This window comes from Muscardinus avellanarius, assembly GCF_963383645.1.
Source record: "Muscardinus avellanarius genome assembly, chromosome: 11".
Lineage (NCBI taxonomy): Eukaryota > Metazoa > Chordata > Mammalia > Rodentia > Gliridae > Muscardinus > Muscardinus avellanarius.
Window position 1 is genome coordinate 8,502,093 of NC_137797.1, and position 25,052 is coordinate 8,527,144.

A 25,052-nucleotide genomic window follows, 5' to 3' on the forward strand; every position below is an offset into this window, starting at 1 on the left:
CAGTTAAGAAGTAAATTTTAAAAAAACAAAAAATAATAAATGCTGGCAAGAATGCAGAGAAATTGGAACTCATACAGTTGGTGGGATGTAAATTAGTCATTATGGAAAACTATGAAATTTCCTCAAAAAAGTCAAAATAGAACTTGGTATGGTAGAGCACAGTGTAACTCCAGTACTTGGGAGGCTGAGACAGGAAGAGCATAGGTTCGAGGACAGCCTCAGCAAGTAGTGACTCTCATCAACCTAACAAGAGCCAGTTTCAAAACAGAAATAGAACAGGGCTGGGGGTGTAGCTTGGTGGTAGAATGCCCCCAGGTTCAATCCCTAGTGCCAAAAAAAAAAAAAGTGAAAACAGAAGTATCATAGGACCCACTAACCCTACTACTGGGCATGTATCCAAAGGAAGTGAAATCACTGTAGCAGAGAGAACGGCACACCTATATTTACTGCGGCACTATCCAAAACTGCCAAGATGTGAAATCTGCCAAAATGCATCAACAGTTGGATAAAGAAACTGTGGTATGTGCATACGATGGAATGTCATTCAGTCACAAAACAAAGATTGAAATCCTGTTATTTTTTGGCAGCGTCGATGAACTGAAGGTCATTATGTTAAGTGAAATAAACCAGATTCAGAAAGTCAAATACTACATATTTTCATTCTAGAAAAGCTGAAAAAGTTGATTGCATAGAATTAGAGCACAGAATAAAGCTCAAAATATGGGGGGGGGGAGATAGATGAAAGGCATATATAGAAATCTAAATATATAAAAAGAATTAGTGCTGATATTCTATAATAGAGTAGGATAACTATAAATCTTTATTGTACATTTCCAAATAACTAGAAGAAAAGAGTGTGAAACACATAGAAACGATACTATTTGTGTCGAATGCAGTAGCACATGACAGTAATCCAGTTTTTGGGAGGCTGAGACAGAATGATTGCAGGTCTGAGGCCAGCCTCAGCAACTTAGTGAGACCCTGTTTCAAAATTTAAAAATTAAAGCCAGGCATGGTGGTGCACACTTGTAATCCCAGCATTTGGGAGGCTGAAACAGGAGGATTGTGGTTCACAGAAAGCCTCAGCTACTACTAAATGAAGACCTTTGCAACTCAGTGAGACCCTGTTTCAAAATAAAGAATAAAAAGCCGGACGTGGTGGCGCACGCTTGTAATCCCTGTGCTTGGGAGGCTGAGACAGGAGGATCGCGCATGTTCGAAGCCAGCCTCAGCTACTGAGTGAGGCTCTCAGCAACTTAATGAGAACCTGTTTCCAAATAAAATATAAAATAGGTCTGGGAGTGTAGCCCAGAGGTAGAAGGCCCCTGGGTTCCATCCCCATTACCACCAATAAAAAATAAAAAATAGGGCTGGGGGGTGTAGCTCAGAGGTAGAATGCCCCTGTTTTCCATCCCCAGTACCACAAAAAACTAAATAAATAGATAAATAAATAATAAAATAAAATTAAAAACAGCCAGGCGTGGTGGTGCACACTTGTAATCCCCGCACTTGGGAGGCGGAGACAGGAGGATCGCACGGGTTCGAAGCCAGCCTCGCTGGCTTAAGAGACCCTGTTTCCAAATAAAAATATAAAATAGGTCTGGGAGTGTAGCCCGGAGAAGGGTTTCCAGGAACCCCAGTAACACCAAAAAAAAAAAAAGCATACAGATTTATTTAACTTGCACAGGGTAACATCACAGGGTATCAGCACCTGATAACCCACAGAGGCTCAAATGTTTACATCCCCTTTTCCAGATGGGAGAGAGAAATAATTTTGATGGAGAGTAATGATTATTAGGAGGAATGAGTGGACCCAGAGACCAGACAGCGGTTTGTATGTAGATAATTCTGTTTGGAAGTTGAGTGGGTTGCAGAGACAACCAGTAGTTTATGACCAAGTATGCCAATGTGGTAAAATTCCTGTTTTCTTTCTTGAAATAGTTTGGCTAATGAAACCACAGGAGAGGAGGGAAGGCAGTTGTTTTCCTCCTTAATGTGTCTGCTCTATGAGAAGATAGGGGCACATTGAAGTCAAGCTTTTTCCAGCATCTGCTGTTCTCCGAGAGCCTTTAATAGAAGATAATACTCATGCCGGGGTACCGATTTTTGGAGTGGCAGTCCTAGACTTCACCTTAATTGGTGAATAGTTTTTGTGTATTCAGTTACTGTTTATCTTTTGATTGTGCTTCTGTTTTCTTTTTTTTTTTTTTTTTCTTTTTCTTTTTTTTGTGGTACTGGGGTTCCTGGAAGCCCTTCTACCTCCGGGCTCCACTCCCAGACACCTATTTTGTGTTTTTATTTGGAAACAGGGTCTCTTAAGCCAGCGCATGCGCCTGGCTTCGAACCTGCGCGATCCTCCTGTCTCTGCCTCCCAAGCGCGGGGATTACAAGCGTGCGCCACCACGCCCGGCGTTCTTGTAAATGATTTGTTATTTAAAAAGAAAAGAGCCGAGCCGGGCGTGGTGGGCACGCTTGTCATCCCAGCATTCGGGAGGCTGAGACCAGAGGATCGTGGTTCGCGGCCAGCCTCGGCTACTTAGTGAGGCTCTGCAACTCAGTGAGACCCTGTTTCAAAATAAAGAATAAAAAATAGGGCAGGGGGTGCTCGCAGCCAGGAAGGAAGGGAGGGAGGGAGGGGCGGGCGGGCGATGGAGCGAGCCGGATGTGGTGGTGCATGCTAGCATTTGGGAGGCTGAGACAGGAGGATACGGGTTCTTGGCCAGCCTCAGCTACTTAGTGAGCCCCTGTTTCAAAATAAAGTATAAAAAAATAGGGCTTGGGGTGTAGCTCGAAGGTAGAATGTCCCTGGGTTCCATCTCCAGTACAAAAAAAAAAAAAAAAAAAAAAACTGGGCATGGTGACGCACGCTTGTAATTGGAAGGTCGAGACAGGAATATCACAGGTTTGCAGCCAGCTTCAGCAACCTAGTAAGGCCCTCTGTAACTTAGTGAGACCCCGTTTCAAAAGAATGAAACAGGGCTGGGGGTATATCTCAGAGGCAGAATGCTCCTGTGGTCAATCCTCAAGACCAAAAGAAAATAGAAGCTGGGAGTCATGGCTCATGCCTGTAATTCCTATACTTGGGAGACTGAGACAGGAGGATCACAGGTTCAAGGACAGCCACAACAAGTAGTGAAACTCTCAACCTAATGAGACCCTGTTTCCAATAAGAAAGAAAATCGGGCTGAGGGTGTAGCTTGAAGGTAAACTGCCTCTCAGCTTGATCCCCAGTAACACACACACACACACACACACACACACACACACACACAGGAGAGAGAAAGAGGAAGGAAGGAATCAGAATCATAGGCATTCAAATAATCTTCTACCCTTAGGTAAGTAAAGTATCTGCTAGCGAGCCGGGCTTGGTGGCGCACGCTTGTAATTCCTGCGCTTGGGAGGCTGAGACAGGAGGATCGCACAGGTTCAAAGCCAGCCTCAGCTACTTAGTGAGGCTCTCAGCAACTTAGCGAGACCCTGTTTCCAAATAAAATATAAAAAAGGTCTGGGAGTATAGCCCGGAGGTAGAAAGCCTCTGGGTTCCACCCCCAGTACCACAAAAAAAAAAAAAAAAAAAAATAGTGTCTGTTAGCATTTCTATCTCAGAGCTGAAGCTGCATCCACCATTGGAGCTGGCAGACAGCTGGCTTCCTCCTCCAGCTAGTCGTGCATTGTGAAGAGCTGGGTTAGTAGGCGTGGATAGTCTGGGGCATGTTTCTCCTGGGTAGAGCATTGTCCTTTGCTTGATTATATAAGTTGCAAATTTTACTAAAATTTTGGATTCTCAGTATTTTGAGTGTCTTTTCCCAAAATTCATAAAATTACAGTGGTTAAAATGTACCTCTCCATCTGTTTTGACTTAGAGGATTAAAAGTACTTGAACTTCACAGATAGAAAGCTTTGAAATACAAAATGTTTTTGTAAGGACTTTATATTCTCTCATTTAAATAATAGTATACTTTGTACTTGAGGTTGTCCTTAGAATCCTTTCAGTCTTGCAGCTGTGTTACTGATGGGGCCATAAAAGCAGAAATTTATTTGTTTGTTTTTTATTTATTACTAGGGATTGAATCTAGAGGTATTCTACCTCCAAGCTATGTCCCCATGCCATTTATTTATTTATTTGGAAACAGGGTCTCACTAGGTTTCTGAGAGCCTTGCTATATTTCCAAGGCTGGCTTTGAACTGTGATCCTTTTGTCTCAGCCTCCCAAGTATTAGTACCACAAATAAAATTTTTTTGTTAATGTCTTTACTTTGAAAAATATGTTCTCATAATGCTCCTAAGAGATAAGCAGAAAAATATCTTACTCTAGCAGCCATGTACAACAATGAAAATATTCACAATGAATTTTACTCTCTTGTCTGTTTACCAGGCATATGCTTGCCTAAACTGTATATTTTGCAGAGTATATTTTGATATTTCTTAAGTCAAAATGTTCTTTGTGTGGTGCTAGGGATGGAATCCAGGGGCATTCTACCTCTGAGCTATACCTCAAGCCCTATTTTATTATTTCATTTTGAAACAGGGTCTAACTAAATTGTTGAAGCTGGCTTGAACTTTTGATTCTCCTATCTCAGCCTCCCAAGTCCTGGGATTACAAGCATGAGCCACCATGCCTAGCTAAATCAAAACATTCTTTCTCCAGTTTTATCTAAGTGACTTTTAGTTTAAAAAAAAAAAAGATTCTTTTCCTTAGGATTGTGCCTCTTGATTCTTAAGAGCCTGCCTGACTGGAGCCACACAGCTTTATAGGTGCTTGTTTGCTGAGTATGTTCCTTGGTTAATACATATTTACAGAGTATAGAGCAGGCAGTTTGGGTTTTTGGTTTTTTTTTTTTAATCATTTAAGGACTATGAGGAACATTTTTTGTCTCAAGATAGTATTAAATGGGGACCATGTGTTTTCATAAGAGAAGCACTGGCTCATTGTATTGTTCGACTCTGAGGGAGTCTTGGGGGGGCCTGGATCCATCTTTATGCTTGTAAGGATCGTGACACTCAGGAAGCTGTCTCAGGTGTTGTGACACTTCATAACTGCTGCTTGCCTGCCTGCACTAATTTTCTAAGTGATGAGAAAGCCTTCCACAAGCTTCCAGTCCCTATTGAAGCAATTTGAAATGCCACCACTTTCTCCCACCTATCACCCGTTGTACTAGATCCACACTCACTTGAAGACATGAGATCTAAGTGAGAGCTGTTAGAAATATATATACGGTGTGTGTGTGTGTGTGTGTGTGTGTGTGTGTGTGTGTGTGTGTGTGTGTTACTTGGAATGGAACCCAGGGGCATTTTACCTCCAAGCTATACCCCTAGCCCTATTTTTTATTCTTTATTTTGAAACAGGGTCTTACTAAGTTGCACCTGTCAGCGAACTGAGATCCTCCCACCTCAGCCTCCCAAGTACTAGGATTACAAACTTGCACTACCATACCTGGCCTGTCAGTTTTATTTACTCTGATATGGTTATGGACTTAGCATGTTATCCATAAGTGACTTCCTCCTCTAAAGCTATTATTTAAAAGTTATATTTAAAACTGTACAAAATGAGCCAGGCATGGTGGTGCATGCTTATAATCCCAGCATATGGGAGGCTGAGACAGGAGGATCTGGGTTCACAGACAGCCTCAGCTACTCAGTGAGGCCATTTGCAACTCAGTGTGACCCTGTTTCAAAATAAAGAATAAAAATAGGGCTGAGGGTGTAACTCAAAGGTAGAGTGCCCCTGGGTTCCATCCCCGTACTGGAAAAAAAAAAAAAAAAACTATACAAAATGACTACTTTGTTTTTTGTTTTCTATTTTTTATTGCTCTGGTTATTAAACCCAGGGCTTCACACATACTATGCAAGTACTCTACCACTGAGCTATACCTCTAGCCCAGAATTGCTACTTTGAATGTTATGAAAGGCAATAAATGATTACCTCCCATTATATAAAGGTGCTGCTGCCAGCCATTTTGCTATCAGCAAGGCTTCCAGATTGCTTCTAATAGTGGCATGTATTGTACCTTCTCACAAAGATGCTCCTTACTTGTCTCAGAGGCAAAAGTATAAATGGAATATTGGTATGTAGCTTTAAGACAGCAAAGCTTAATTGGTTACATTTTTCTTTTTCTTTGTCTCTGCCTCTTTCTCAGGAGTGGTGAATGTGTTGCTGACTACTCCACTCTGGGTGGTAAACACCAGACTGAAGCTGCAAGGGGCAAAATTTCGGAATGAAGACATTGTACCAACCAACTACAAAGGCATTATAGGTAAGTATCTCTTGGTTATGTTCCTCTTCAAGTGTTGTACCTCTCTGAATCTAGAATCTGTTGCCACAGTAGGGCTGCATAATAGACAACCTCAAATCCACCATCCATCACTAAGCAACTGTTAGCTCTGTCCCTGGCTTGACAGGGAATTATTCATTAGACACACTCCCAGTGAAAAGTCTCAGCTCCATGTCTCCCCTCCTCATCATGGACCTGCCTTAGCATATTCTCGTGGCAATGGCAAAAACACAAGAGGACACACCCAGTGATACAAACATATATCAAGCTCATATTTGCATCTTACCTGCTGACATCCTAATGGCCAAAAGCACCGTAACACCAAGCCCAAGATGAAAGGTAGAGAAGAATACTGCTTCCAAGAGTGTAGGTGGGAGTAAAAACTTAAAAATAGCCGGGTGTGGTGGTGCACACTTCTAATCCCAGTACTTGGGAGGCTGAGACAGGAGGATCGCAGGTTCATGGCCAGCCTCAGCTACTTAGTGAGACCCTCTGTAATTTAGGGAGATTCTATTTCAAAATAAAGAATAAAAACTGGGTGCTGTGGTGCATGCTTATAATCCAGTACTTGGGAGGCTGAGACAGGAGTATCACAGATTCACAGCCATCCTCAGCTACTTAGCCCTCCACAACTTAGTGAGGTCCTATTTCAAAATAAAGAATAAAAAATTGGGCTGGGGGTATAGTGAGAATGTAGAATGCCTCTGGATTCAATCCCCAGCACCACGGGGGGGAAAAAATGTAGTTAACTTACCTGGGCATGGTGGCACACACTTTTAATTTCAGTACTTGGGAGTCTGAGACAGGAGGATTGCAGGTTCAAAGCCAGCCTTGGCAATTTCATGAAGCTCTCAAAGCTATCACCACCTAGTGAGACCCGTTTCCAAATAAGAAATAAAATCGAGCTGGGAGTGTAGCTTGTAAGTAGAATGCCTTTTGGTTCAATCCCTAGTACTAAAAAATAAATAAATGGTAGTTAACTGATCTAGGCATGGTGGCACAACTTGGTGAAGCCCTTCACAACTTATTGAGACCCTGTATTAAGATAAAAAGAGCAGCCAGACATGGCAGCCTATAATCCCAGTACTTGAGAGGCTGAGACGGGAGGATTGCAGGTTCGAGGACAGCTTCAGCAAGTAGTGAGACTTTCATCACCCCAGCAAGACCCTGTTTCAAAACAAAAAATAAAAAGGACTGGGAGTGTACCTCAGAGGTAGAATGCCCCTGGCTTCCATCCCCAGTACCAAAAAAAAAAAAAAAAAAAAAAAGTAGTAGTTAACTAATCAGCTTGCACTTAATATGTCATTGCAAGAAGGAATTCTTAATATAACCAGTATGGTTTGTGTTCTGAGTACATTTGAATGGTTTCTTCTCTAGTTAGGACACTGTCATCATGCTTTTCAAAAGCCTGATATCTTGCTTAGATGCTTTTCACCAGATTGCTCGAGATGAAGGAATCCTGGCTTTATGGAATGGCACATTTCCCTCCTTGCTATTGGTCTTCAATCCTGCCATCCAGTTCATGTTCTACGAAGGGTTAAAACGGCAGCTTTTAAAGAAACGGCTGAAGGTAACTCCTGATTTTTAAAAGCAGCCACATAATGATATCCACCGCCTCCCTGTTGTTTGGGTTGATATGGCTCATTCTTTGCTTTCCAGCTCTCTTCTTTGGATGTGTTCATCATTGGTGCAATAGCCAAAGCGATTGCCACCACAGTCACCTATCCTATGCAGACGGTACAATCAATTCTGAGGGTGAGTGCTAAGGGTTCTCCCTTCATTGAGTCAAGTGGTTTACTGAAATAATTGTCTCTTTACTTAAAGCATTGATAATCAAGCAATAATATAGTCAGTTGGTATGCCAGCATATTCTCCATTCATGTTTCCATTTGTTTGATTTTCTGTTAATCAGGCTTGCTGTCAATTAGCTTCCTGTTTGGTTTGGAATGCAGTTTATATTTGGAGTGTCTAGGTAACAAAGTATCTCTGAAAACCCATATGTAATAAAATAAAACATTCTTTAAAGATCTCAAGAAAACATTAGTTTGCTTCTTTCTCATTCAAGCTGATTGGCATGGTAACCTAAAACAGCTTATCTTGTACAAAATCAGAGACTAATTCTTTTAGTTCACTCAGAAGGAATTAATGATTTACCTTTTCTGAAACACAGCCTTCAGTTTTTTTCAGTTATTTATCCATTTGAACACCTTTAAGCACTCATTCTGTGTGAGGAGTTGGGTATACGTTGGGGACTGAAATAGTCATGATATCCATCCTCATGGAACTGCTGGGGAAGAGAAGGAATAGGCAGATAAGTAACATAAACAGGAAGTTACAGATGGACAGAACTAGGCAGGAGCTACACAGTGTTCTGTGACTTCATGGAGAGGGTGTGGTGGGGATCTTCTTAGGCAGTTTGGTGGGAGACGGGCTTCCTGAGGGGGCATATTTAAATCAAGATTTAGGGAAGATGGGACCCAGCCATGCAGAGTGGAGAAAAGTGCATTCCAGGAGTAGGGAATGGGACCTGCCAAGAGCTTGGTGCATCACAGGAACTGAAAGAATTCCATGGCTGGAGGGTGGTTCACTCAGTAAGATTGAAAAATAGCACAGAAGCGTAGGTGAGAAGTGCAGGTGAGAAAATGTTATTCTCTGCACAGTGGATACCTCCAAAGGGCTTAACCTGGGCAAAAATGTGATCTGATGTACAGTTCCAGAAGGTTGCTGTGGTTATTATGTGGCAAATTGAGAAGGGAGGCCAGGTAGGTGTCAGTTTTCAGTGATGAGGTGAGAGAGGATGAGGGCTGCACCAGGCTGGCAGCAGTGGAGAGGAGAGAGGATGAGGCCAGATGCCTAACATGTACAAGGCCCTGGGTGTTATCTCCAGAACTGGGGGGGGAAATCTGTTGTGAAGAGAAAATTTGAAGGACTTACTACTAGATAAAATGAAGGTGTGGTAGCCGGGCGTGGTGGCACACGCTTGTTATCCCCACGCTTGGGAGGCTGAGATGGGAGGATCACACGGGTTCGAAGCCAGCCTCAGCTACTTAGTGAGGCTTTCAGCAACTTAGTGAGACCCTGTTTCCAAATAAAATATAAAAAAGGTCGCCGGGTGTGGTGGCGCACGCTTGTAATCCCCGCGCTTGGGAGGCAGAGACTGGAGGATCGCACAGGTTCAAAGCCAGCCACGCGTGCTGGCTTAGGAGACCCTGTTTCCAAATAAAAATGTAAAATAGGTCTGGGAGTGTAGCCCGAAGGTAGAAGAGCTTCCAGGAACCCCAGTACCACCAAAAAAAAAAAAAAAAAAAAAAGATGTATGACTATAATGCACCAATAAAAATTTTTTTTTAAATATATATCAAAAAGGTCTGGGAGTATATCCCGGAGGTAGAAAGCCTCTGGGTTCCACCCCCAGTACCACCAAAAAAAAAAAAGAAGAAGAAGGTGTGGTAGAAAGATTTTTCAGTTCCAAAGAAATTGTGTGTGTGTGTGTGTGTGTGTGTGTGTGTGTGTGTGTGTATTTTTTTTTTTTTTTTTTTTTGGTGGTGGTACTGGAGTTTTTGGAAACCCTTCTATATCAGGCTACAATCCCAAACACCTAATTTTTTATATATTTTTATTTGGAAACAGTCTCTTAAGCCAGCAAGGCTAGCTTCAAACCTGCATGATCTTCCTGTCTCAGACTCCAAACCGCAGGGATTACAAGTGTACGCCACCATGCCCAGCCAGAAAATTATAATTTTTGCTAAGTGCAGTGGTGCATATCTATATCCCATCTACTCAGGAGGCTGAGGCAGGAACATCACAAGTTCAAGGACAGCCCCTGAAACTTAGTGAGACCCTGTCACAAAGTAAAATAAAAAGGTCTGGATGAGCCAGGCATGAGCATGCTTGTAATTCCAGCATTCAGGAGGCTGAGACAGGAGAATCGCAGTTCAAGGACAGCCTCATCTACTTAGGGAGGCCCTTCACAACTCAGTGAGACCCTGTTTCAAAATAAAGAATAAAAAATAGGGTTGGGAACGTCATTCAGAGATAGAATGTCTCTGGGTTCCATCCCCAGTACCTAAAAAGGGGGGGGGGGGAAGGGTCTGGAAACTATTATTAACAAGCTTTAATTAATTAAATGAGCTAGGATTGCAGCATGGTAGAGTGCCCCTGGCTGTAGTCTCTAGGACTAAAGAAAAAAAAAGTATTCTTGTTAATGTATGATTTTAAAATTGGTACTTAATAGCAGGATATGGTGGCACATGCCTATAATACCAGTACTTGAGAGGCTGAGACAAGAAGATTGCAGGTTTAAGGCCAGCCTCAGTAACCTAGAAGACCTGTTTCAAAGTAAAAAGTACTGAAGGTAAAGCTCAGTAGAATTCCCTTGGGTTCAATCCCCAGTAAAACACACACACACACACACACACACACACATAGAAAAGTATTCAGTAGCATTCACATAAGTGTATTTTAACATTTTTATAATACAGTGGGGGGGGTTTTGTTGAGGTGTTTGTTTGTTTTGGTACTGGGGATTGAACCTCAGGGGCATTCTAACTCTGAGCTACACCCTAGCCCTTTTTTCTTGTTTTTCTTTTTTTTTTTGCGGTACCAGGGATAGAACCCAGGAGCATTGTACCTGAGAGCTACACCCCCAGCCCTAGTTTTTAGTCTTTTTATTTTTGAAACAGAGTCTCAGTTGAGTTGTGAAGGGTCTCACTAAGTAGCTGAGGCTGTCCATGAACTGCAGTCCTCTGGTCTCAGCCTACCTAATGCTGGAATTACAAGTGTGCACCACCACGCCCAACTCACTCCGGCCCTTTTTATTTTTTGTTTTTGAAGTAGATCCTTGCTAGGTTGCTGCGAGTCTTGCTAAGTTGCTGAGGCTGGTCCTGGATCTACAGTTTTACTGTTTGAGCCTCCCAAGTACGGGCTTATAGGCATGCACCACCACGCCTGGCTATATTTTTTATTCTGAAACAGGGTTTCACTAAACTACTGTGTCCTGGCCTGAAACCTGTGATCCTCCTGTCTCAACCTCTCAAGTACTGGGGTTATAGGCATTTGCCACCACGCCTGGCTTATACTGTGTGTGTGTGTGTGTGTGTGTGTGTGTGTGTGTGTGTGTGGTACTGGGAGTGAAACTTAGGGGCTTTTCTACCTCCGGGCTGTACTCTCAGACCTATTTTATACTTTATTTGGAAAAAGGGTCTCACCAAGTTGCTGAGAGCCTCACTCAGTAGCTGAGGCTGGCTTCGAACCTGTGTGATCCTTCCTGTCTCAGCCTCCCAAGTGTGGGGATTACAAGCGTGTGCCACCACGCTCAGCTGGCTTACACTTTTATAATATAATCTACAATGTGAAAAGTGTAGACTGCAGAGATTTTAATTGTTTAGTATTTATCGGAACTTCTTAAAGAGCTTGGGACTTATTAAGCCATACCATCAATAATCTAAATCATTATCCCAGGCATGTTTCTTGTTTTCTTTTGGAAGTAGAATTTCCTCCCTAATTCTCTGTGAAGATGAGGTGTTGCACACCTATAACCCCAGTATCCAGGAGGCTGAGATAGGTTCACAATATTGAGGCCAGCCTGGGCAACTTAGTTATTTTTACTTAGTTATTTAATTACTTAACTTAGTTATTTACTTTATTTTGAGAACTTTTCTCAAAATAAAAAGGGCTGAGAGTGTACCTCAGTGGTAGAGGGCCCCTGGGATCAATTTTCAGAAACATAAAAAAGAAAAGAAAACTCTCAGGGTTGTAAGATACACCTCAGTGGTAGAATGTGTGTTTAGCCCTCTTTTGTTTGTTGAGAAATATTTCTTATTTTCATTTATTTTATCAAAATATTTCACTTACGCCAGGTGTAGTGGTGCATGCTTGTAATTCCAGTGCTTAGGAGGCTGAGATAGGCGGATCCAGGTTCGAAGCCAGACTCATCTACTTAGTGAGACCCTCCTCAACTTAGTGAGACTCTGTTTCAAAATAAGGAATAAAATCAGGCTGGGGATGTAGCTCAGAGGTAATATGCCCCTAGGTTTAATCTTCAATACCACAAAACATTTTTTTCATTTATTTAATTGAAAAATAAAGGATTGATGGAATCTCTGTTCCTAGTTGTTTATTTTTATTATTGTATACTGTAAGACATTACTCCAGTGTTATTTTCTATCTAGGCAGAAATCAAAGTAAAGGAAGCAGCAGTATAAAATAATTGTTTATCTCTTTTATTTTCCCCTCTTTCCCCAGTTTGGTCGTCATAGACTGAACCCAGAAAACAGAACCCTGGGGAGTCTCCGGAATGTTCTCTATCTTCTGCACCAGCGAGTCCGGTGAGCTCTGTAGATGTTCTGTGCTCACTCAGCAGCTGTGTTCCAGGGAGTGGTTGGATTTGCTTTTCTTTCACTACTGTCATGGCAGTAGCATCCTCGGAAACCCTTCCTTACACGCAGTGCTCAGATGCTTCTCATTTTAGGAGCTTAGTATAATTTCACAACATTTTGGAAAGTTATAGAAAAGGTTTTATTTGTTTTGTTTTGTTTTTTCTTTATTATGTGCTACTGGGGATTGACCTCAGGAACATTCTGTCTCTACAACCCCACCCCTCTTTTATATATTTATCTATTTTTGTGGTACTGGAGATGGAACCCAGGGGCTTTTACCTCCAGGCTACACTCCCAGACCTATTTAATATTTTATTTGGAAACAGGGTCTCACTAAGTTGCTGAGAGCCTCACTAAGTAGCTGAAGCTGGCTTCAAACCTGTATGATCTTCCTGTCTCAGCCTCCTAAGTACTGGGATTACAAGTGTGCAGCGCCATGCCCGGCTACCCCTCTTTTATTTTTTGAAACAGGGTCTGAGTAAGTTGTCAATGGCCTCACTAAGTTGGTGAGGCTGTCTTCAAACCTGTAACCCTCCTGTCTCAGCTTCCCAAGTACTGGGATTACAAATGTACACCACCACACCCAGTTTAATGGAAACGTTTTTTATTCCTTGTTAGTTACAAATACATATAACTCCTTCAGAAAAAGAACCCTAAAGGGGTTTGGGTATAGCTCAGTAGAATGTGTTCTTGGTATGCATAAGACCATGGGTTTCATCCCTTGCACAAAAACAAAAAAAGTAAAGGATCCCTGTAATCTAACATAGACACTGTTCTGTCTGAGCACCGTTTCCATCTATGGCACATCCTCTGACCTCTCTTAGAAATAACATCTGCTGCCAGGCGTGGTGGTGCAGGCTTGTAATCCCCACGCTTGGGAGGCGTAGACAGGAGGATTGCGCAGGTTCAGAGCCAGCCACGCTGGCTTAAGAGACCCTGTTTCCAAAAATAAAAAAAGTATAAAATAGGTCTGGGAGTGTAGCCCGGAGGCAGAAGGGCTTCCAGGAACCCCTGTACCACCAAAAAGAACAAAAAAGAAATAACATCTGCTGATAGCCAGGCATGGTGGCACATGCTTGTAATCCCAGCATTTGGGAGGCTGAGACCGGGGGATCACGGTTCGTGGACACCCTCAGCTACTTAGTGAGGTCCTCTGCAACTCAGTGAGACCCTGTTTCAAAATAAAGAATAAAAAAAGGGGCAGGGGGTATAGCTCAGAGGTCAAATGCCCCTGGGTTTCATCCCCGGACCTGCAAAAAAATAATAATAATAACATCTGCTTGTAGTGTAGTGATATTATTGGGAAAAGGACAAGAACGTAGAAAGCTAATGACAGTTGTGAAGGTGATGATGAAAGAGTATTGTGTGTTCATGGGGTGAGGTCTGCTGGGGATGGAACTCAGGGACATCCTGCCTCTGAGCTACACCCCCAGCCCTATTTTTTGTTTGTTTGTTTGTTTTTTGCGGGTGTGGGGATGGAACCCACAGCCTCAGCTACTTAGTGAGGCCCTCTGCAACTCAGTGAGACCCGGTTTCAAAGTAAAGAATAAAAAATAGGGCGGGGGTGTATCTCAGAGGTCGAATATTCCTGGGTTCCATCCCCAGACCCGCAAAAAAAAAAAAAAAAAAATAGGGCTGGGGGTATAGCTCGGAGGTAGAATGCCCCTGGGGCCCTGGGTTCCATTCCCAGTACCGCAAAAATAAATAAATAAATAAATAAATATAATAAAAAAATAGGGCTGGGGGTATAGCTCAGAACTAGAATGCCCCTGGGTTCCATCCCCAGTACCACAAAAAAAAGTGAAAGCATATGTGTATAGATGTACTTGTACACAAAGACTTATATACAAACAATGTTAATTTTATGTGTGAGGGTCAAAACTGAGAACTGCTGGTACACACCTATAATCCCAGCAACTCAGGAAGCTGAGGCAGGAGGATCGCCAGTTCAAGGCCAGCCTCAGCAACTAAACAGGACCCTATCTCAAAATTAAAAAAATAATGTAGCTCTATGGTTAAGCACCCCTGTGTTCAGTTTCCATTATCAAAATAAATACACAAACCTGAAAATAGCCCAAAGGTCCAACACTTAGTGAATAAGATATACAAGCTATTGAATATTCATATAGTAGAAAGCTACTCAAAAGTTTGGGGGTTTTTTGCGGTACTGCGGATGGAACCCAGGGGCATTCTACCTCCAAGTGACACCCCAGCCCTATTTTTTAAATTTTTTTAATTTATTTTATTTTATTTTTTTTTTTGGTGGTACTGGGGTTCCTGGAAGCCCTTCTACCTCTGGGCTACACTCCCAGACCTATTTTATACTTTTTTTTATTTTTGGAAACAGGATCTCTTAAGCCAGAGCGGCTGGCTTCGAACCTGCACAATCCTCCTGTCTTCACCTCCCAAGAGCAGGGATTACAAGTGCCACCATGCCTGGCTATTCTTAATTTTGTTTGTTTATTTGTTTGTTTGTTTGTTTGTTTGTTTGGTGGTACTAGGGATGGAACCCAGGGGCTACCTCCAGGCTACACTCCCAGACCTATTTTATATTTTTGAAACAGGGTCTCTTATGCCAGCGCGGCTGGCTTCGAACCTGCGCAATCCTCCTGTCTCCGCCTCCCAAGCGTGGGGATTACAAGCGTGCGCCACCACGCCCGGCTAGTCTTTATTTTTAAATAGAGTCTCACTGAGTTGCAAAGAGCCTCACTAAGTAAATGAGGCTGTTTGCAAACTGTGATCCTCCTGTCTCAGCCTTTAAAATGCTGGGGTAACAAAGTGTGCGTTACCATGCCCAGCTCCAAAGGTTTTTTGGGTTGTTTGTTTCTTTGTTTTGAGGGTCTGGGGATGGAACCCAGAGGCATTTGACCTCCGAGCTACACTCCCTGCCCAATTTTTTATTCTTTATTTTGAAACAGGGTCTCACTGAGTTGCAGAGGGCCTAAGTAGCTGAGGCTGTCCACGAACCACGATCCTCCGGTCTCAGCCTCCCAAATGCTGGGATTACAGGTGTGGGCCACCACTCCTGGCTTCCAACAGTTTTTAAAAAGGAATAATTGATACATGCAACAGCATGGAAGAATCTCACAGTAATTATGTTGAGTGAAAGAAGTCAGCCAAAAAAGAATTCAAACTATATGCTTTCACATCTATAAAATTCTAGAAAATGCCTCAGCATGGTAGCTCACACTTGTAATCCCAGCATTCAGGAGGCGGAGACTGGAGGATCCCAGTTCTCTGACAGCCTCAGCTACTTAGTGAGGCCCTTCACAACTCCGTTAGACCCTATTTCAAAAATAAAAAGACCAAAAACTAGGGCTAAGGGTGTAGCTCGGAGGTACAATGCCCCTGGGTACCATCCCTGGTACTGCAAAAAAGAAAAAAAAATCTAGAAAATGGCTGAGTGTGGTGGAGCATATTTGTAATCCCAGTACTTGGGAGGCTAAGACAGGAGGATAGCAGGTTCAAAGCCAGCCTCAGCAACTTAGTGAGGCTATTAGCAACCCAGTGAGACTCTGTTTCCAAATAAGAAATAAAATTGGAAGCTGGGCATGGTGGTGCATGCTTGTAATCCCAGGACTTGGGAGGTTGAGACAGGAGGATCACAGGTTCAAAGACAGCCTCAGCTTCTTAGTAAGGCTCTCAGCAACTTAGTGAGACCCTGTTTCCAAATAAAATATAAAAAAAATAGGTCTGGGAGTGTACCCTGGAGGTAGAAGACCTCCAGAACCATACACACACACACAAAAAAAAAAATAGGGCTGGGGGTATATCTCAGAGGTAGAATGCCCTGGGTTCCATCCCCAATACCACAAAAAAAAAAAAAAAAAAAAAAAAAAAAATTCTAGAAAATGAAAACTAATCCATGGTGACAGAGAGCAGTACTCATTGGTTACCTGGGGCCAGGGCAGGCAGAGGGAGGGAATGATTATAAGAGACATAGGGATACTTTTCAGGGTGATTGATGTGTGTAATACATATATATGTCAAAATTCACCAAACGTACTTACAACTATAGCTAAAGTTCAACTGACTCCAATTTGGTGAATTTTTTCTTTATAAACATTACTGAATGAACAGCCCATAAATTTAGCTTTGTACACCTGAGGGATTATAATTATAGAGAAAATGTTCTTATGTGAAACTATCTGGTTAAGGAGTTTTCACATTCACAATTTTCACATTTTAGTCAGGCATGGTGGCGCATGCCTGTAATCCCAGTACTTCGGAGGCTAAGATAGCAGGATTGCAGGTTCAAGGACAGCCTCAGCAAGTAATGAGACTCTCATCAATTTAATGAGGTACTGTTTCCAAATAAGAAATAAAATTGGGCTGGGGCGTAGCTCGTAGCTCGAAGGTTAGAATGCCTCTGGGTTCAATTCCCAGTACCACACACAAACATTTTTTTTTAACATTTTATGATGTAAAATTCTTAAATGTAGACATTGCCAAATTGACCTCAAAAAGGTGATATTAAAAACTGATTTAGCCGGGCGTGGTGGCACACGCTTGTAATCCCCGCGCTTGGGAGGCTGAGCAGGAGGATCACGCAGGTTCAAAGCCAGCCTCAGCTACTTAGTGAGGCTCTCAGCAACTTAGTGAGACCCTGTTTCCAAATAAAATATAAAAAAGGTCTGGGAACATAGCCCAGAGGTAGAGAGCCCCTGGGTTTCACACCTAGTACCACCAAAACAAAACAAAACAAAAACTGATTTTTGTTTCTGTCAGCAATGGGAGAGTTAAGAAAGATGTAGTTTCTCTGAAGACAGTGTTAAATGGAAATCTGTGAAGTTATATAGTTTTCAAATCCAGTGTTTTTATTTCCATTTTGCATATCAGAAAACACATTGAAATGGGGTAGGGGGGCATGTTTGTAATCCCAGAACTTGAGAGGCTGAGACAGGAGGATCACAGGTTCAAGGATATCCTCAGCAAGAAGTGAGACTCCCATCACCTAGAGGGAAGCTGTTTCAACACAAAAATAAAATAGGGTCAGGGGTGTAGCTCAGAGGTAGTATGGCCCTGAGTTCAATCCCCACAGCCCCACAAAAAGAAGCTGGTCATAGAGGTGCATGCCTGTAATCCTAGTACTTCGGAAACTGAGAAAGGAGGATTGAAAATTGGAGGCCAGCCTTGGCAACTTAGTGAGATTCTGTTTCCTTATAAAAAGGGCTGGGAAAGCCTGACGTGGTCATGCATGCTTATAATCCCAGTACTTGAGTAGGGAGCAGAGACAGGATGATCACAGGTTCATAGCCAGCCTCAACAATTTAGTGAGGCTCTGTTTCCAAATAAAAAGTAAAATAGGACTGGTGATGTAGCTCAGAGATAGGATCTTCCTGAGTTAAATCCCTAGTTGCCGGGGTCCAGCCCTAGCAGGAGTCGGGGTTCGTGTGCTGGTGCGAGAAGAGCCGAGGTCGAATGAGAGAAGAGCTGTCACACGGGACAAGGTTCAAACTTCTCCGTTTATTCAGAACTTAAAACAATCTTGATACTTTTTTTCATGCAGCACAGAAAAAACCATATTCACGTAAGCAGGAAAGTTCAAAGAGAAAAAGATTCTCAGGGCAGGGTGCCAGACTTTTAATGAATCATAGAAAGTCAGCTTTGTCTTATATCACAAGGTCAGCTTGAACCTAATCTTATATGTCGGTTCAAACTAAGGTCAGTTTGAACTTAATTTTTTGGCCCAGACTTTGTCCTTGGGAAAAATTCTTTGCTGACTTAGTCTCTCACAAGCCATCGCACACCTGTTTTAATTATAATGTTTATACATAAAATTCCAATTACACATATTGATCCAAATAATCTTAAAATAATTTTTTGAAGAAGGAAATGCTATTTATACTTCATGGGGGTCTTAGGCTCTTGCGGGCCCCCTGACCGAACTTTGGCTCAAGCACCTAGTACCACGAAAAAGAAAAGAAAAGAAAAAAACGCACTGAAAGAAAGAGAATGACTTGTCCAGCACCAAACAGCAGAACTAGATGTTCAAACTTAGATACTCAATAAGTACTTAGGAACAATTGAACAAATGAAGAGCTTTCACTGTGTTCCTTAAAATGTTCTTCACTGAGCCAGGCATGGTTGTGCACGCCTGTAATCTCAGTACCTGGACGGCTGAGACAGAAGGATCACAGGTTTGAGGCCAGCCTCAGCAATTTAGCAAGACCTTCAGCAACTTACAAGGTCCTGTTTCAAAATAAAAGGGACTAAGACTGTAGCTCAGAGGTAGAATGTAACTGGGTTCAATCTCCACTACCACACACATACACAAAAAGACTGTTCTGCTGATTGAAGTGCCTGTACCATCCAGAAGGTTGCCAGTGGCTGCATGGAGCCACTCAGCATGGAAAGTAGTCCCAGTGCAATTGAGAAACAGAATCTTTAAATTTTTAAAATTTAATTGCTACATATGGCTAGTAGCTACTATGATAGATGATGTAGCGTACCATACCAGACCTCTCCAAACTTTTGTGTAATTTAAGAATCACAGTCCGAGTGTGGTGGCACACACTTGTAATCCCCGTGCTTGGGAGGCTGAGACAGGAGGATCGCACAGGTTCAAAGCCAGCCTCAGCTACTTAGTGAGGCTCTCAGCAACTTAGTGAGACCCTGTTTCCAAATAAAATATAAAAACGATCTGGGAGTATAGCCCAGAGGTAGAAAGCCTCTGGGTTCCACCTCCAGTACCACCAAAAAAAAAAAAAAGAATCACCAGATGGGGGAGGCTGAGTGCGTGAGCATGCATGCTGTCACCCTGAACTTCATCAAGATGTATGACTACAGTGCACCAATTAAATAATAAAAAAGAATCACCAGAGATGCTTATTGGACTACAGCTTTATGCCTCTCCTCCGGGGTGGTCCTAGTACCCTGCTTTTCTAAACCCTCACATTTTTTATTTATTTATTTTTTTGGTGGTACTGGAGTTTCTGGAAGCCCTTCTACATCCGGGCTACACTCCCAGACCTATTTTATTTTTGGAAACAGGGTCTCTTAAACCAGCGCGGCTGGCTTCGAACCTGCGCGATCCTCCTGTCTCCACCTCCCAAGCGTGGGGATTACAAGCCTGCGCCACCACGCCTGGCAAAACCCTCACATTTCTGATGTGGATAGACATCACCTTGAGACGTATGGAGGGGGAATTTCTTGGGTTAACAAAATTCATGCCAGTCAGTGAACTAGAAATAGGTCAAGTCTTTTTTTTTTTTTTAATGGTATTGGAAATAGAACCCAGGGGCTTTCTACCTCTGGGCTACATTCCCAGACCTATTTTATATTTTATTTGGAAACAGGGTCTCACTAAGTTGCTGAGAATCTCACTAAGTAGCTGAAGCTGGCTTCAAACCTGTGTGGTCCTCCTGTCTCAGCCTCCCGAGTACTGAGATTATAAGCATGCACCACCACACCCAGCTCTAAGTCTGTTTTAACATAGCGGATATATAGACTGTAGTAATAGCATCTGAGGAGCATTTGATTAACTTTATTCTCAAAGTGCATGCTTATATACCCCTGGAGTTGCTGATGAACTAGCATATGAGGCTGATTTACTCTCAACGAATAGCCTGAAGAGAGCATTTGCTGAGTCCCGAGCTCCAGCCAGAGCATTCTTCTGAGTGGTTCTTGAGGAGTTTTCCCCAGGTTGGCATTCTTATCCTCATCACCCTGGAGCTTGTTAGAACCAAACTTAATGAACCTAAACTCAGGAAATGGGCCGAACAACCTGTTTGTTTTGTTTGTTTTTGTTTTTGTTTTGTGGTACTGGGGATTGAATTTAGGGGCATCCAACCTCCAAGCTAAACCCCAGCCCTATTTTTTATTCTTTATTTTGAAACAAGTTTTCACCAAGTTGTAGAGAGCCTTACTGAGTAACTGAGGCTGAAGGAGGATCTGTGATTCTCCTGTCTCATCCTCCCAAGTACTGAAATTACAAGTGTGTACCACCATACCTGGCTAAAAACCTGTCTTTTAACAAGCCCTCCAAGTGATTCTGATGCTTGCTGAATTGGAGAACCACTGGACTCCAATATATGGGAGGTTAGAGATCAGAGAGCTTTTCATGTCTATCTCTTCCTCGAATTCTACTGAAGCTGAGGAAATCTAAGCCACTTGGCAGTTTTCCTACCACTTAGGGCTGTTCAGTTGAAGTAACTAATTTGGGAGATCATTAAACTTAAAAATTCTTACATCTCAGATTTTGGCACTTAGATTTTCAGAATCTGCATCTTATTAGTGGAATATTGCCAGCATTCCACTAATTAATGATGAATATAAAGACAAGGTACTTATGGTTTATTAATACTAAATTATCAGTCCCCAAATACCTGTGTGTGTGTGTGGCACTGGGGATTAAACTCAGGGTTGTTTTACCTCTGAGCTACACCTCCAGTCCTAAAGGTCTTACTAAGTAGTTCAGGCTGAGTCTCTACCCTTCTATCCTCGTGTCATAGCCTCCCAAAGTACTGGGATTATAGGTGTGCTAATAAATCCCTGGCTTGGGCCAAAGCATTCTTCTCTGATGGGATTACAGGTATGCACTACCATGTCTGGCTCCCAAGTACCTCTCAGGCTAAAGTACTTTGACAACAGATGTCAGTTGAAATCTAGAACCTCCATTGCTTGTTTTGACCCTAAGGAAAACCACTTTCACATTAGCTGTTACAGTAGCATGTTTCTCTGATACAGGAGTTGACCTTTACAGAGAGTGTTTGTTCCAACCTTTTTCCTTCTAGGCGCTTTGGCATAATCGGACTCTACAAAGGCCTTGAAGCCAAACTGCTGCAGACAGTCCTCACGGCCGCGCTCATGTTCCTTGTATATGAGAAACTGACAGCTGCTACCTTCACCGTCATGGGGCTGAAGAGTGCGCACAGGCGCTGAGTCGCTGTCCAGGAAAGTGCGCAGCGCTTACGGATTCGGCTTCCTTCCTGGAGGCCTGGAGTGATCCTCCTTCCCTCTGCTCCTTCTACCACCAGTGTTCTCATTAGCTGGAAAGGCATCGAAGGGTAAACAGGGAGTTTAGCCAGCTGTACCTATTGCCAGCTTAACTTTTACAGTGGCTAGTTGGATCTGGGGGTGGAAGTTGGACTAATGTGAAAAGGGAACATTGAAAACCTAAAGGAGGAAGTATGTGGGGGTGTGTTGGTTTTCTTAAGAGGAAAGCACTGTTATTCTCATGTGTAATCTTTTCCATCTAAAGTTTCTCTGAAATTTACCAGATTCTGTCTTTCCCTGAGCTCCCAGGTTCTAGGACAAATTCAATGACATTTAATTCTCTTCAGATGCTTTTATATGTTAATCTTGAAATTTTCCTCACTAAAAATAATACTATGACCATGCCATGGACATGACTTTATTTTTGTTGGGCTTCTCTCCTGCTTAAGGAGAGTTAAGTGAGCTATTTATTTTGTGGGGAAAATGAAAATTATTAATCCCAAATTATTCTCTTACAGATTCTGTAAACATCACATATTCATTAGTATTTGACATAAATTTTTTAAGTATTTGAATCTACTTTTTTTTTTTTTTTTTTTGCGGTACTTGGGATGGAACCCAGGGGCATTCTACCTCCAAGCTACACCCCCAGCCCTATTTTTTATTTTTTATTCTTTATTTTGAAACAGGGTCTCACTGATTGCAAAGGGCCTCATTTAGTAGCTGAGATTGTCTGCGAACCACAATCTTCCTGTTTTAGCCTCCAGAGTGCTGGGATTACTAGTGTACACCACTACACCCAGCATGAGTCTACTCTTTCATTACAAAAGGTTTGAGGTTTTTTTTTTTTTTTTTTTTTTTTTTTTTTTTTCCTGTGTGTGTGTGTGGTACTGGGGTTCCTGGAAACCCTTCCACCTCTGGGCTACACTCCCAGACCTATTTTATATTTTTTAAATTTGGAAACAGGGTCTCTTAAGCCAGCAAGGCTGGCTTTGAACCCCCACAATCCTCCTGTCTCTGCCTCCCAAGCGCAGGGATTACAAGCATGCGCCACCACACCTGGCGGTTTGAGGTTTTAATGTCCGTTCATGCAAGCCCCAACCAGTCAAGCCCCAATAAATTTTTTTTTTTTTTTCAGTACTGGAGATGGAACCCAGGGGCATTCTACCTCCAAGCTACACCCCACCCCCAGTCCTATTTTTTAGTCTTCTATTATTTTTTTATTTTTTGTGTGTGTGGTACAGGGAAGGTGGGGGATGGGGGGGACCAGGGGCTTTTCTACCTCCGGGTTGTAATCCCAGACCTATTTTTATACTTTATTTGGAAACAGGGTCTCACTAAATTGCTGAGAGCCTCACTTAGTAAATGAGGCTGGCTTTGAACCTGTGCGATCCTCCTGTCTCAGCCTCCCAAGTGCTGGTTTTACAGGCGTGCGCCACCACACCCGGCTAGTCTTTTTATTTCTTGAAACAGGGTCTCACTGAATTGCGCAGGGCCTAAGTAGCTAAGGGTGTCGGTGAACCATGATCCTCTGGTCTCTATCTTTCAAATGCTGGGATTACAAATGTACACCACCTCACCCGGATTTTAGTAAATATTCAGCACAAAGGATATTTTTGGAAGTTACTGTTTATTGAGGTATTAGATTGGGTGTGCCATCAATGGTAAAAACACCAAAAAGGGAGGGAGAGCACATACCTGTGTAGGCTCTGGAATATTTCCTTTTTATAGACTCTGAATAGAGTCTGTATATTTTGAGGAACATCTAGCTAAGGTTATTTCTATTTGTGACAATTCCTCAGAGACTTGCTGGTAGGAGCGTGGTCCATCAAACAGCAGCACGGACGCCAGCCAAGCCCGTGTCTGGCTTGCAGCCCAGTCTCTGAGTCATAGTCTGCAGTTTAACAAGGCCCCAGGTGATCCACATTCACATCACAGTTCAGAAAATCTTGGGGCCTGCCCAAAGAGAGAGGGGATTGGTTTCAATTACAGAAACCAAGATAAAGATGTTCCTCAGAGGAAAGGTCACCCACTGTATGAAGACAGCCTGTAGGAGGTGCAGGAATCCTGGTCTTTTCTTTCCCTTGGAGCGTGTAGCCAGGGGCAAATTCAGACATCTCTAGCCAAGGAGCAAATTCTCCTGACAGTGGTAGAATTACTCTTTGGATTTCTATGACTTGAGTTTTGTCCCTCTAACAAAATGACAGGTTTTCCATTTATAAGTCTATGATTCAATCCAGTTAGCCAGAGGGAGAAATAATGCTGTGCCCAGGGACTTCAGTATTTAGTTCAATTTTGAGAGTAGAAATGTCCTTGTGTCCCCTCCTTATACCTTGTGACAATTTCAAATATATGTAATTGTTAAACTAGTGGTAATTGAAAGTTCATTGTGTTCTAGAAAACAAGAATTAGGAGCTAGCCACAACACCCGTTCCCTATTTAAGCCACAGAACTTAAGGCCGCTCACTACCTTGCATTGCGCTTTAAGATTGGTGGCTGTGGTGGGTCTTAGGTGGGACACACAAAACAAATTGTTTCAGCTAGGATTGGTGGCGCACGCTTGTAATCCCAGCATTTGGGAGGCTGAAACAGGAGGATCTCAGTTCAAGGACAGCCTCAGCTACTACTTAAACCCTTTGCAACTCAGTGAGACCCTGTTTCAAAATAAAGAATAAAAAATAGGGCTGGGGGTGTAGTTTGGAGGTAGGCTGCCCCAGGGTTCCATCCCCAGTAACAGACACACACACACACACACACACACACACACACACACACACACACACACGCTGGGCGTAGTGGTGCACGCTTATAATCCCAGCGCTTGGGAGGCCGAAACAGGAGGATTGCACAAGTTCAAAGCCAGCCTCAGCTACTTAGTGGGCCTCTCAGCAACTTAGTGAGACCCTGTTTCCAAATAAAGTATAAAATAGGTCTGGGAGTATAGCCTGGAAATAGAAAAGCCCCTGGGTTCCACCCCCAGTACCACCAAAAAAAAAAAAAAAAAAAGCTTCAGTTTCTGTGTGGAAAGAGTGATGCCAATGGTGCCAGCACACTCTTGTTATTGTTTTAATTGTGATGTTTACTTTGAACCTTGAATTATATAGCTATTGGATGTTTATGATATAAGGATGTTTTGATGCTTCCTTTTTTTTCTGAATTATGAGGGAACAACTTAATAGTTTTTATATTCCTTGTAGGAGCTTATAGACTCACTAGTTCAAATTACCTAATAGCAGCTGGGTATAATGGCACCCATTTGTAATCCCAGTACTTAGAGGGTGAGACAGGAGGGTCATGGTTCTTGGCCAGCCTCAGCTACTTAGTGAGGCCCTCCTCAACCTAGTGACACCTAATTTCAAAATAAAAAATAAAAAATAGGACTCGGGGTATAGCTCAGAGGTGCAGTTCCCCTGGGTTCTGTGCCCAGTACCAAAGGAAAAAAAAAAAAGAACCTTAGGAGCCAGCA

General features: G+C 42.6%; 1 protein-coding gene across 1 annotated transcript in view; it reads left to right on the plus strand.

Moving 5' to 3' along the window:
* Positions 1-21,532, plus strand: part of SLC25A17 (solute carrier family 25 member 17) — a gene marked incomplete at both ends in the record, with an annotated part of 54,113 nt that extends 32,581 nt beyond the window's left edge. Inside the window, 5 exons of the mRNA XM_080706401.1 lie at positions 6,138-6,254; positions 7,697-7,842; positions 7,932-8,027; positions 12,516-12,598; positions 21,385-21,532. Coding sequence (XP_080562527.1) covers positions 6,138-6,254; positions 7,697-7,842; positions 7,932-8,027; positions 12,516-12,598; positions 21,385-21,532 — 590 coding nt within the window. The remainder of the gene's footprint in view (positions 1-6,137; positions 6,255-7,696; positions 7,843-7,931; positions 8,028-12,515; positions 12,599-21,384) is intronic.
* Between the last annotated feature and the right edge of the window lie 3,520 nt (positions 21,533-25,052).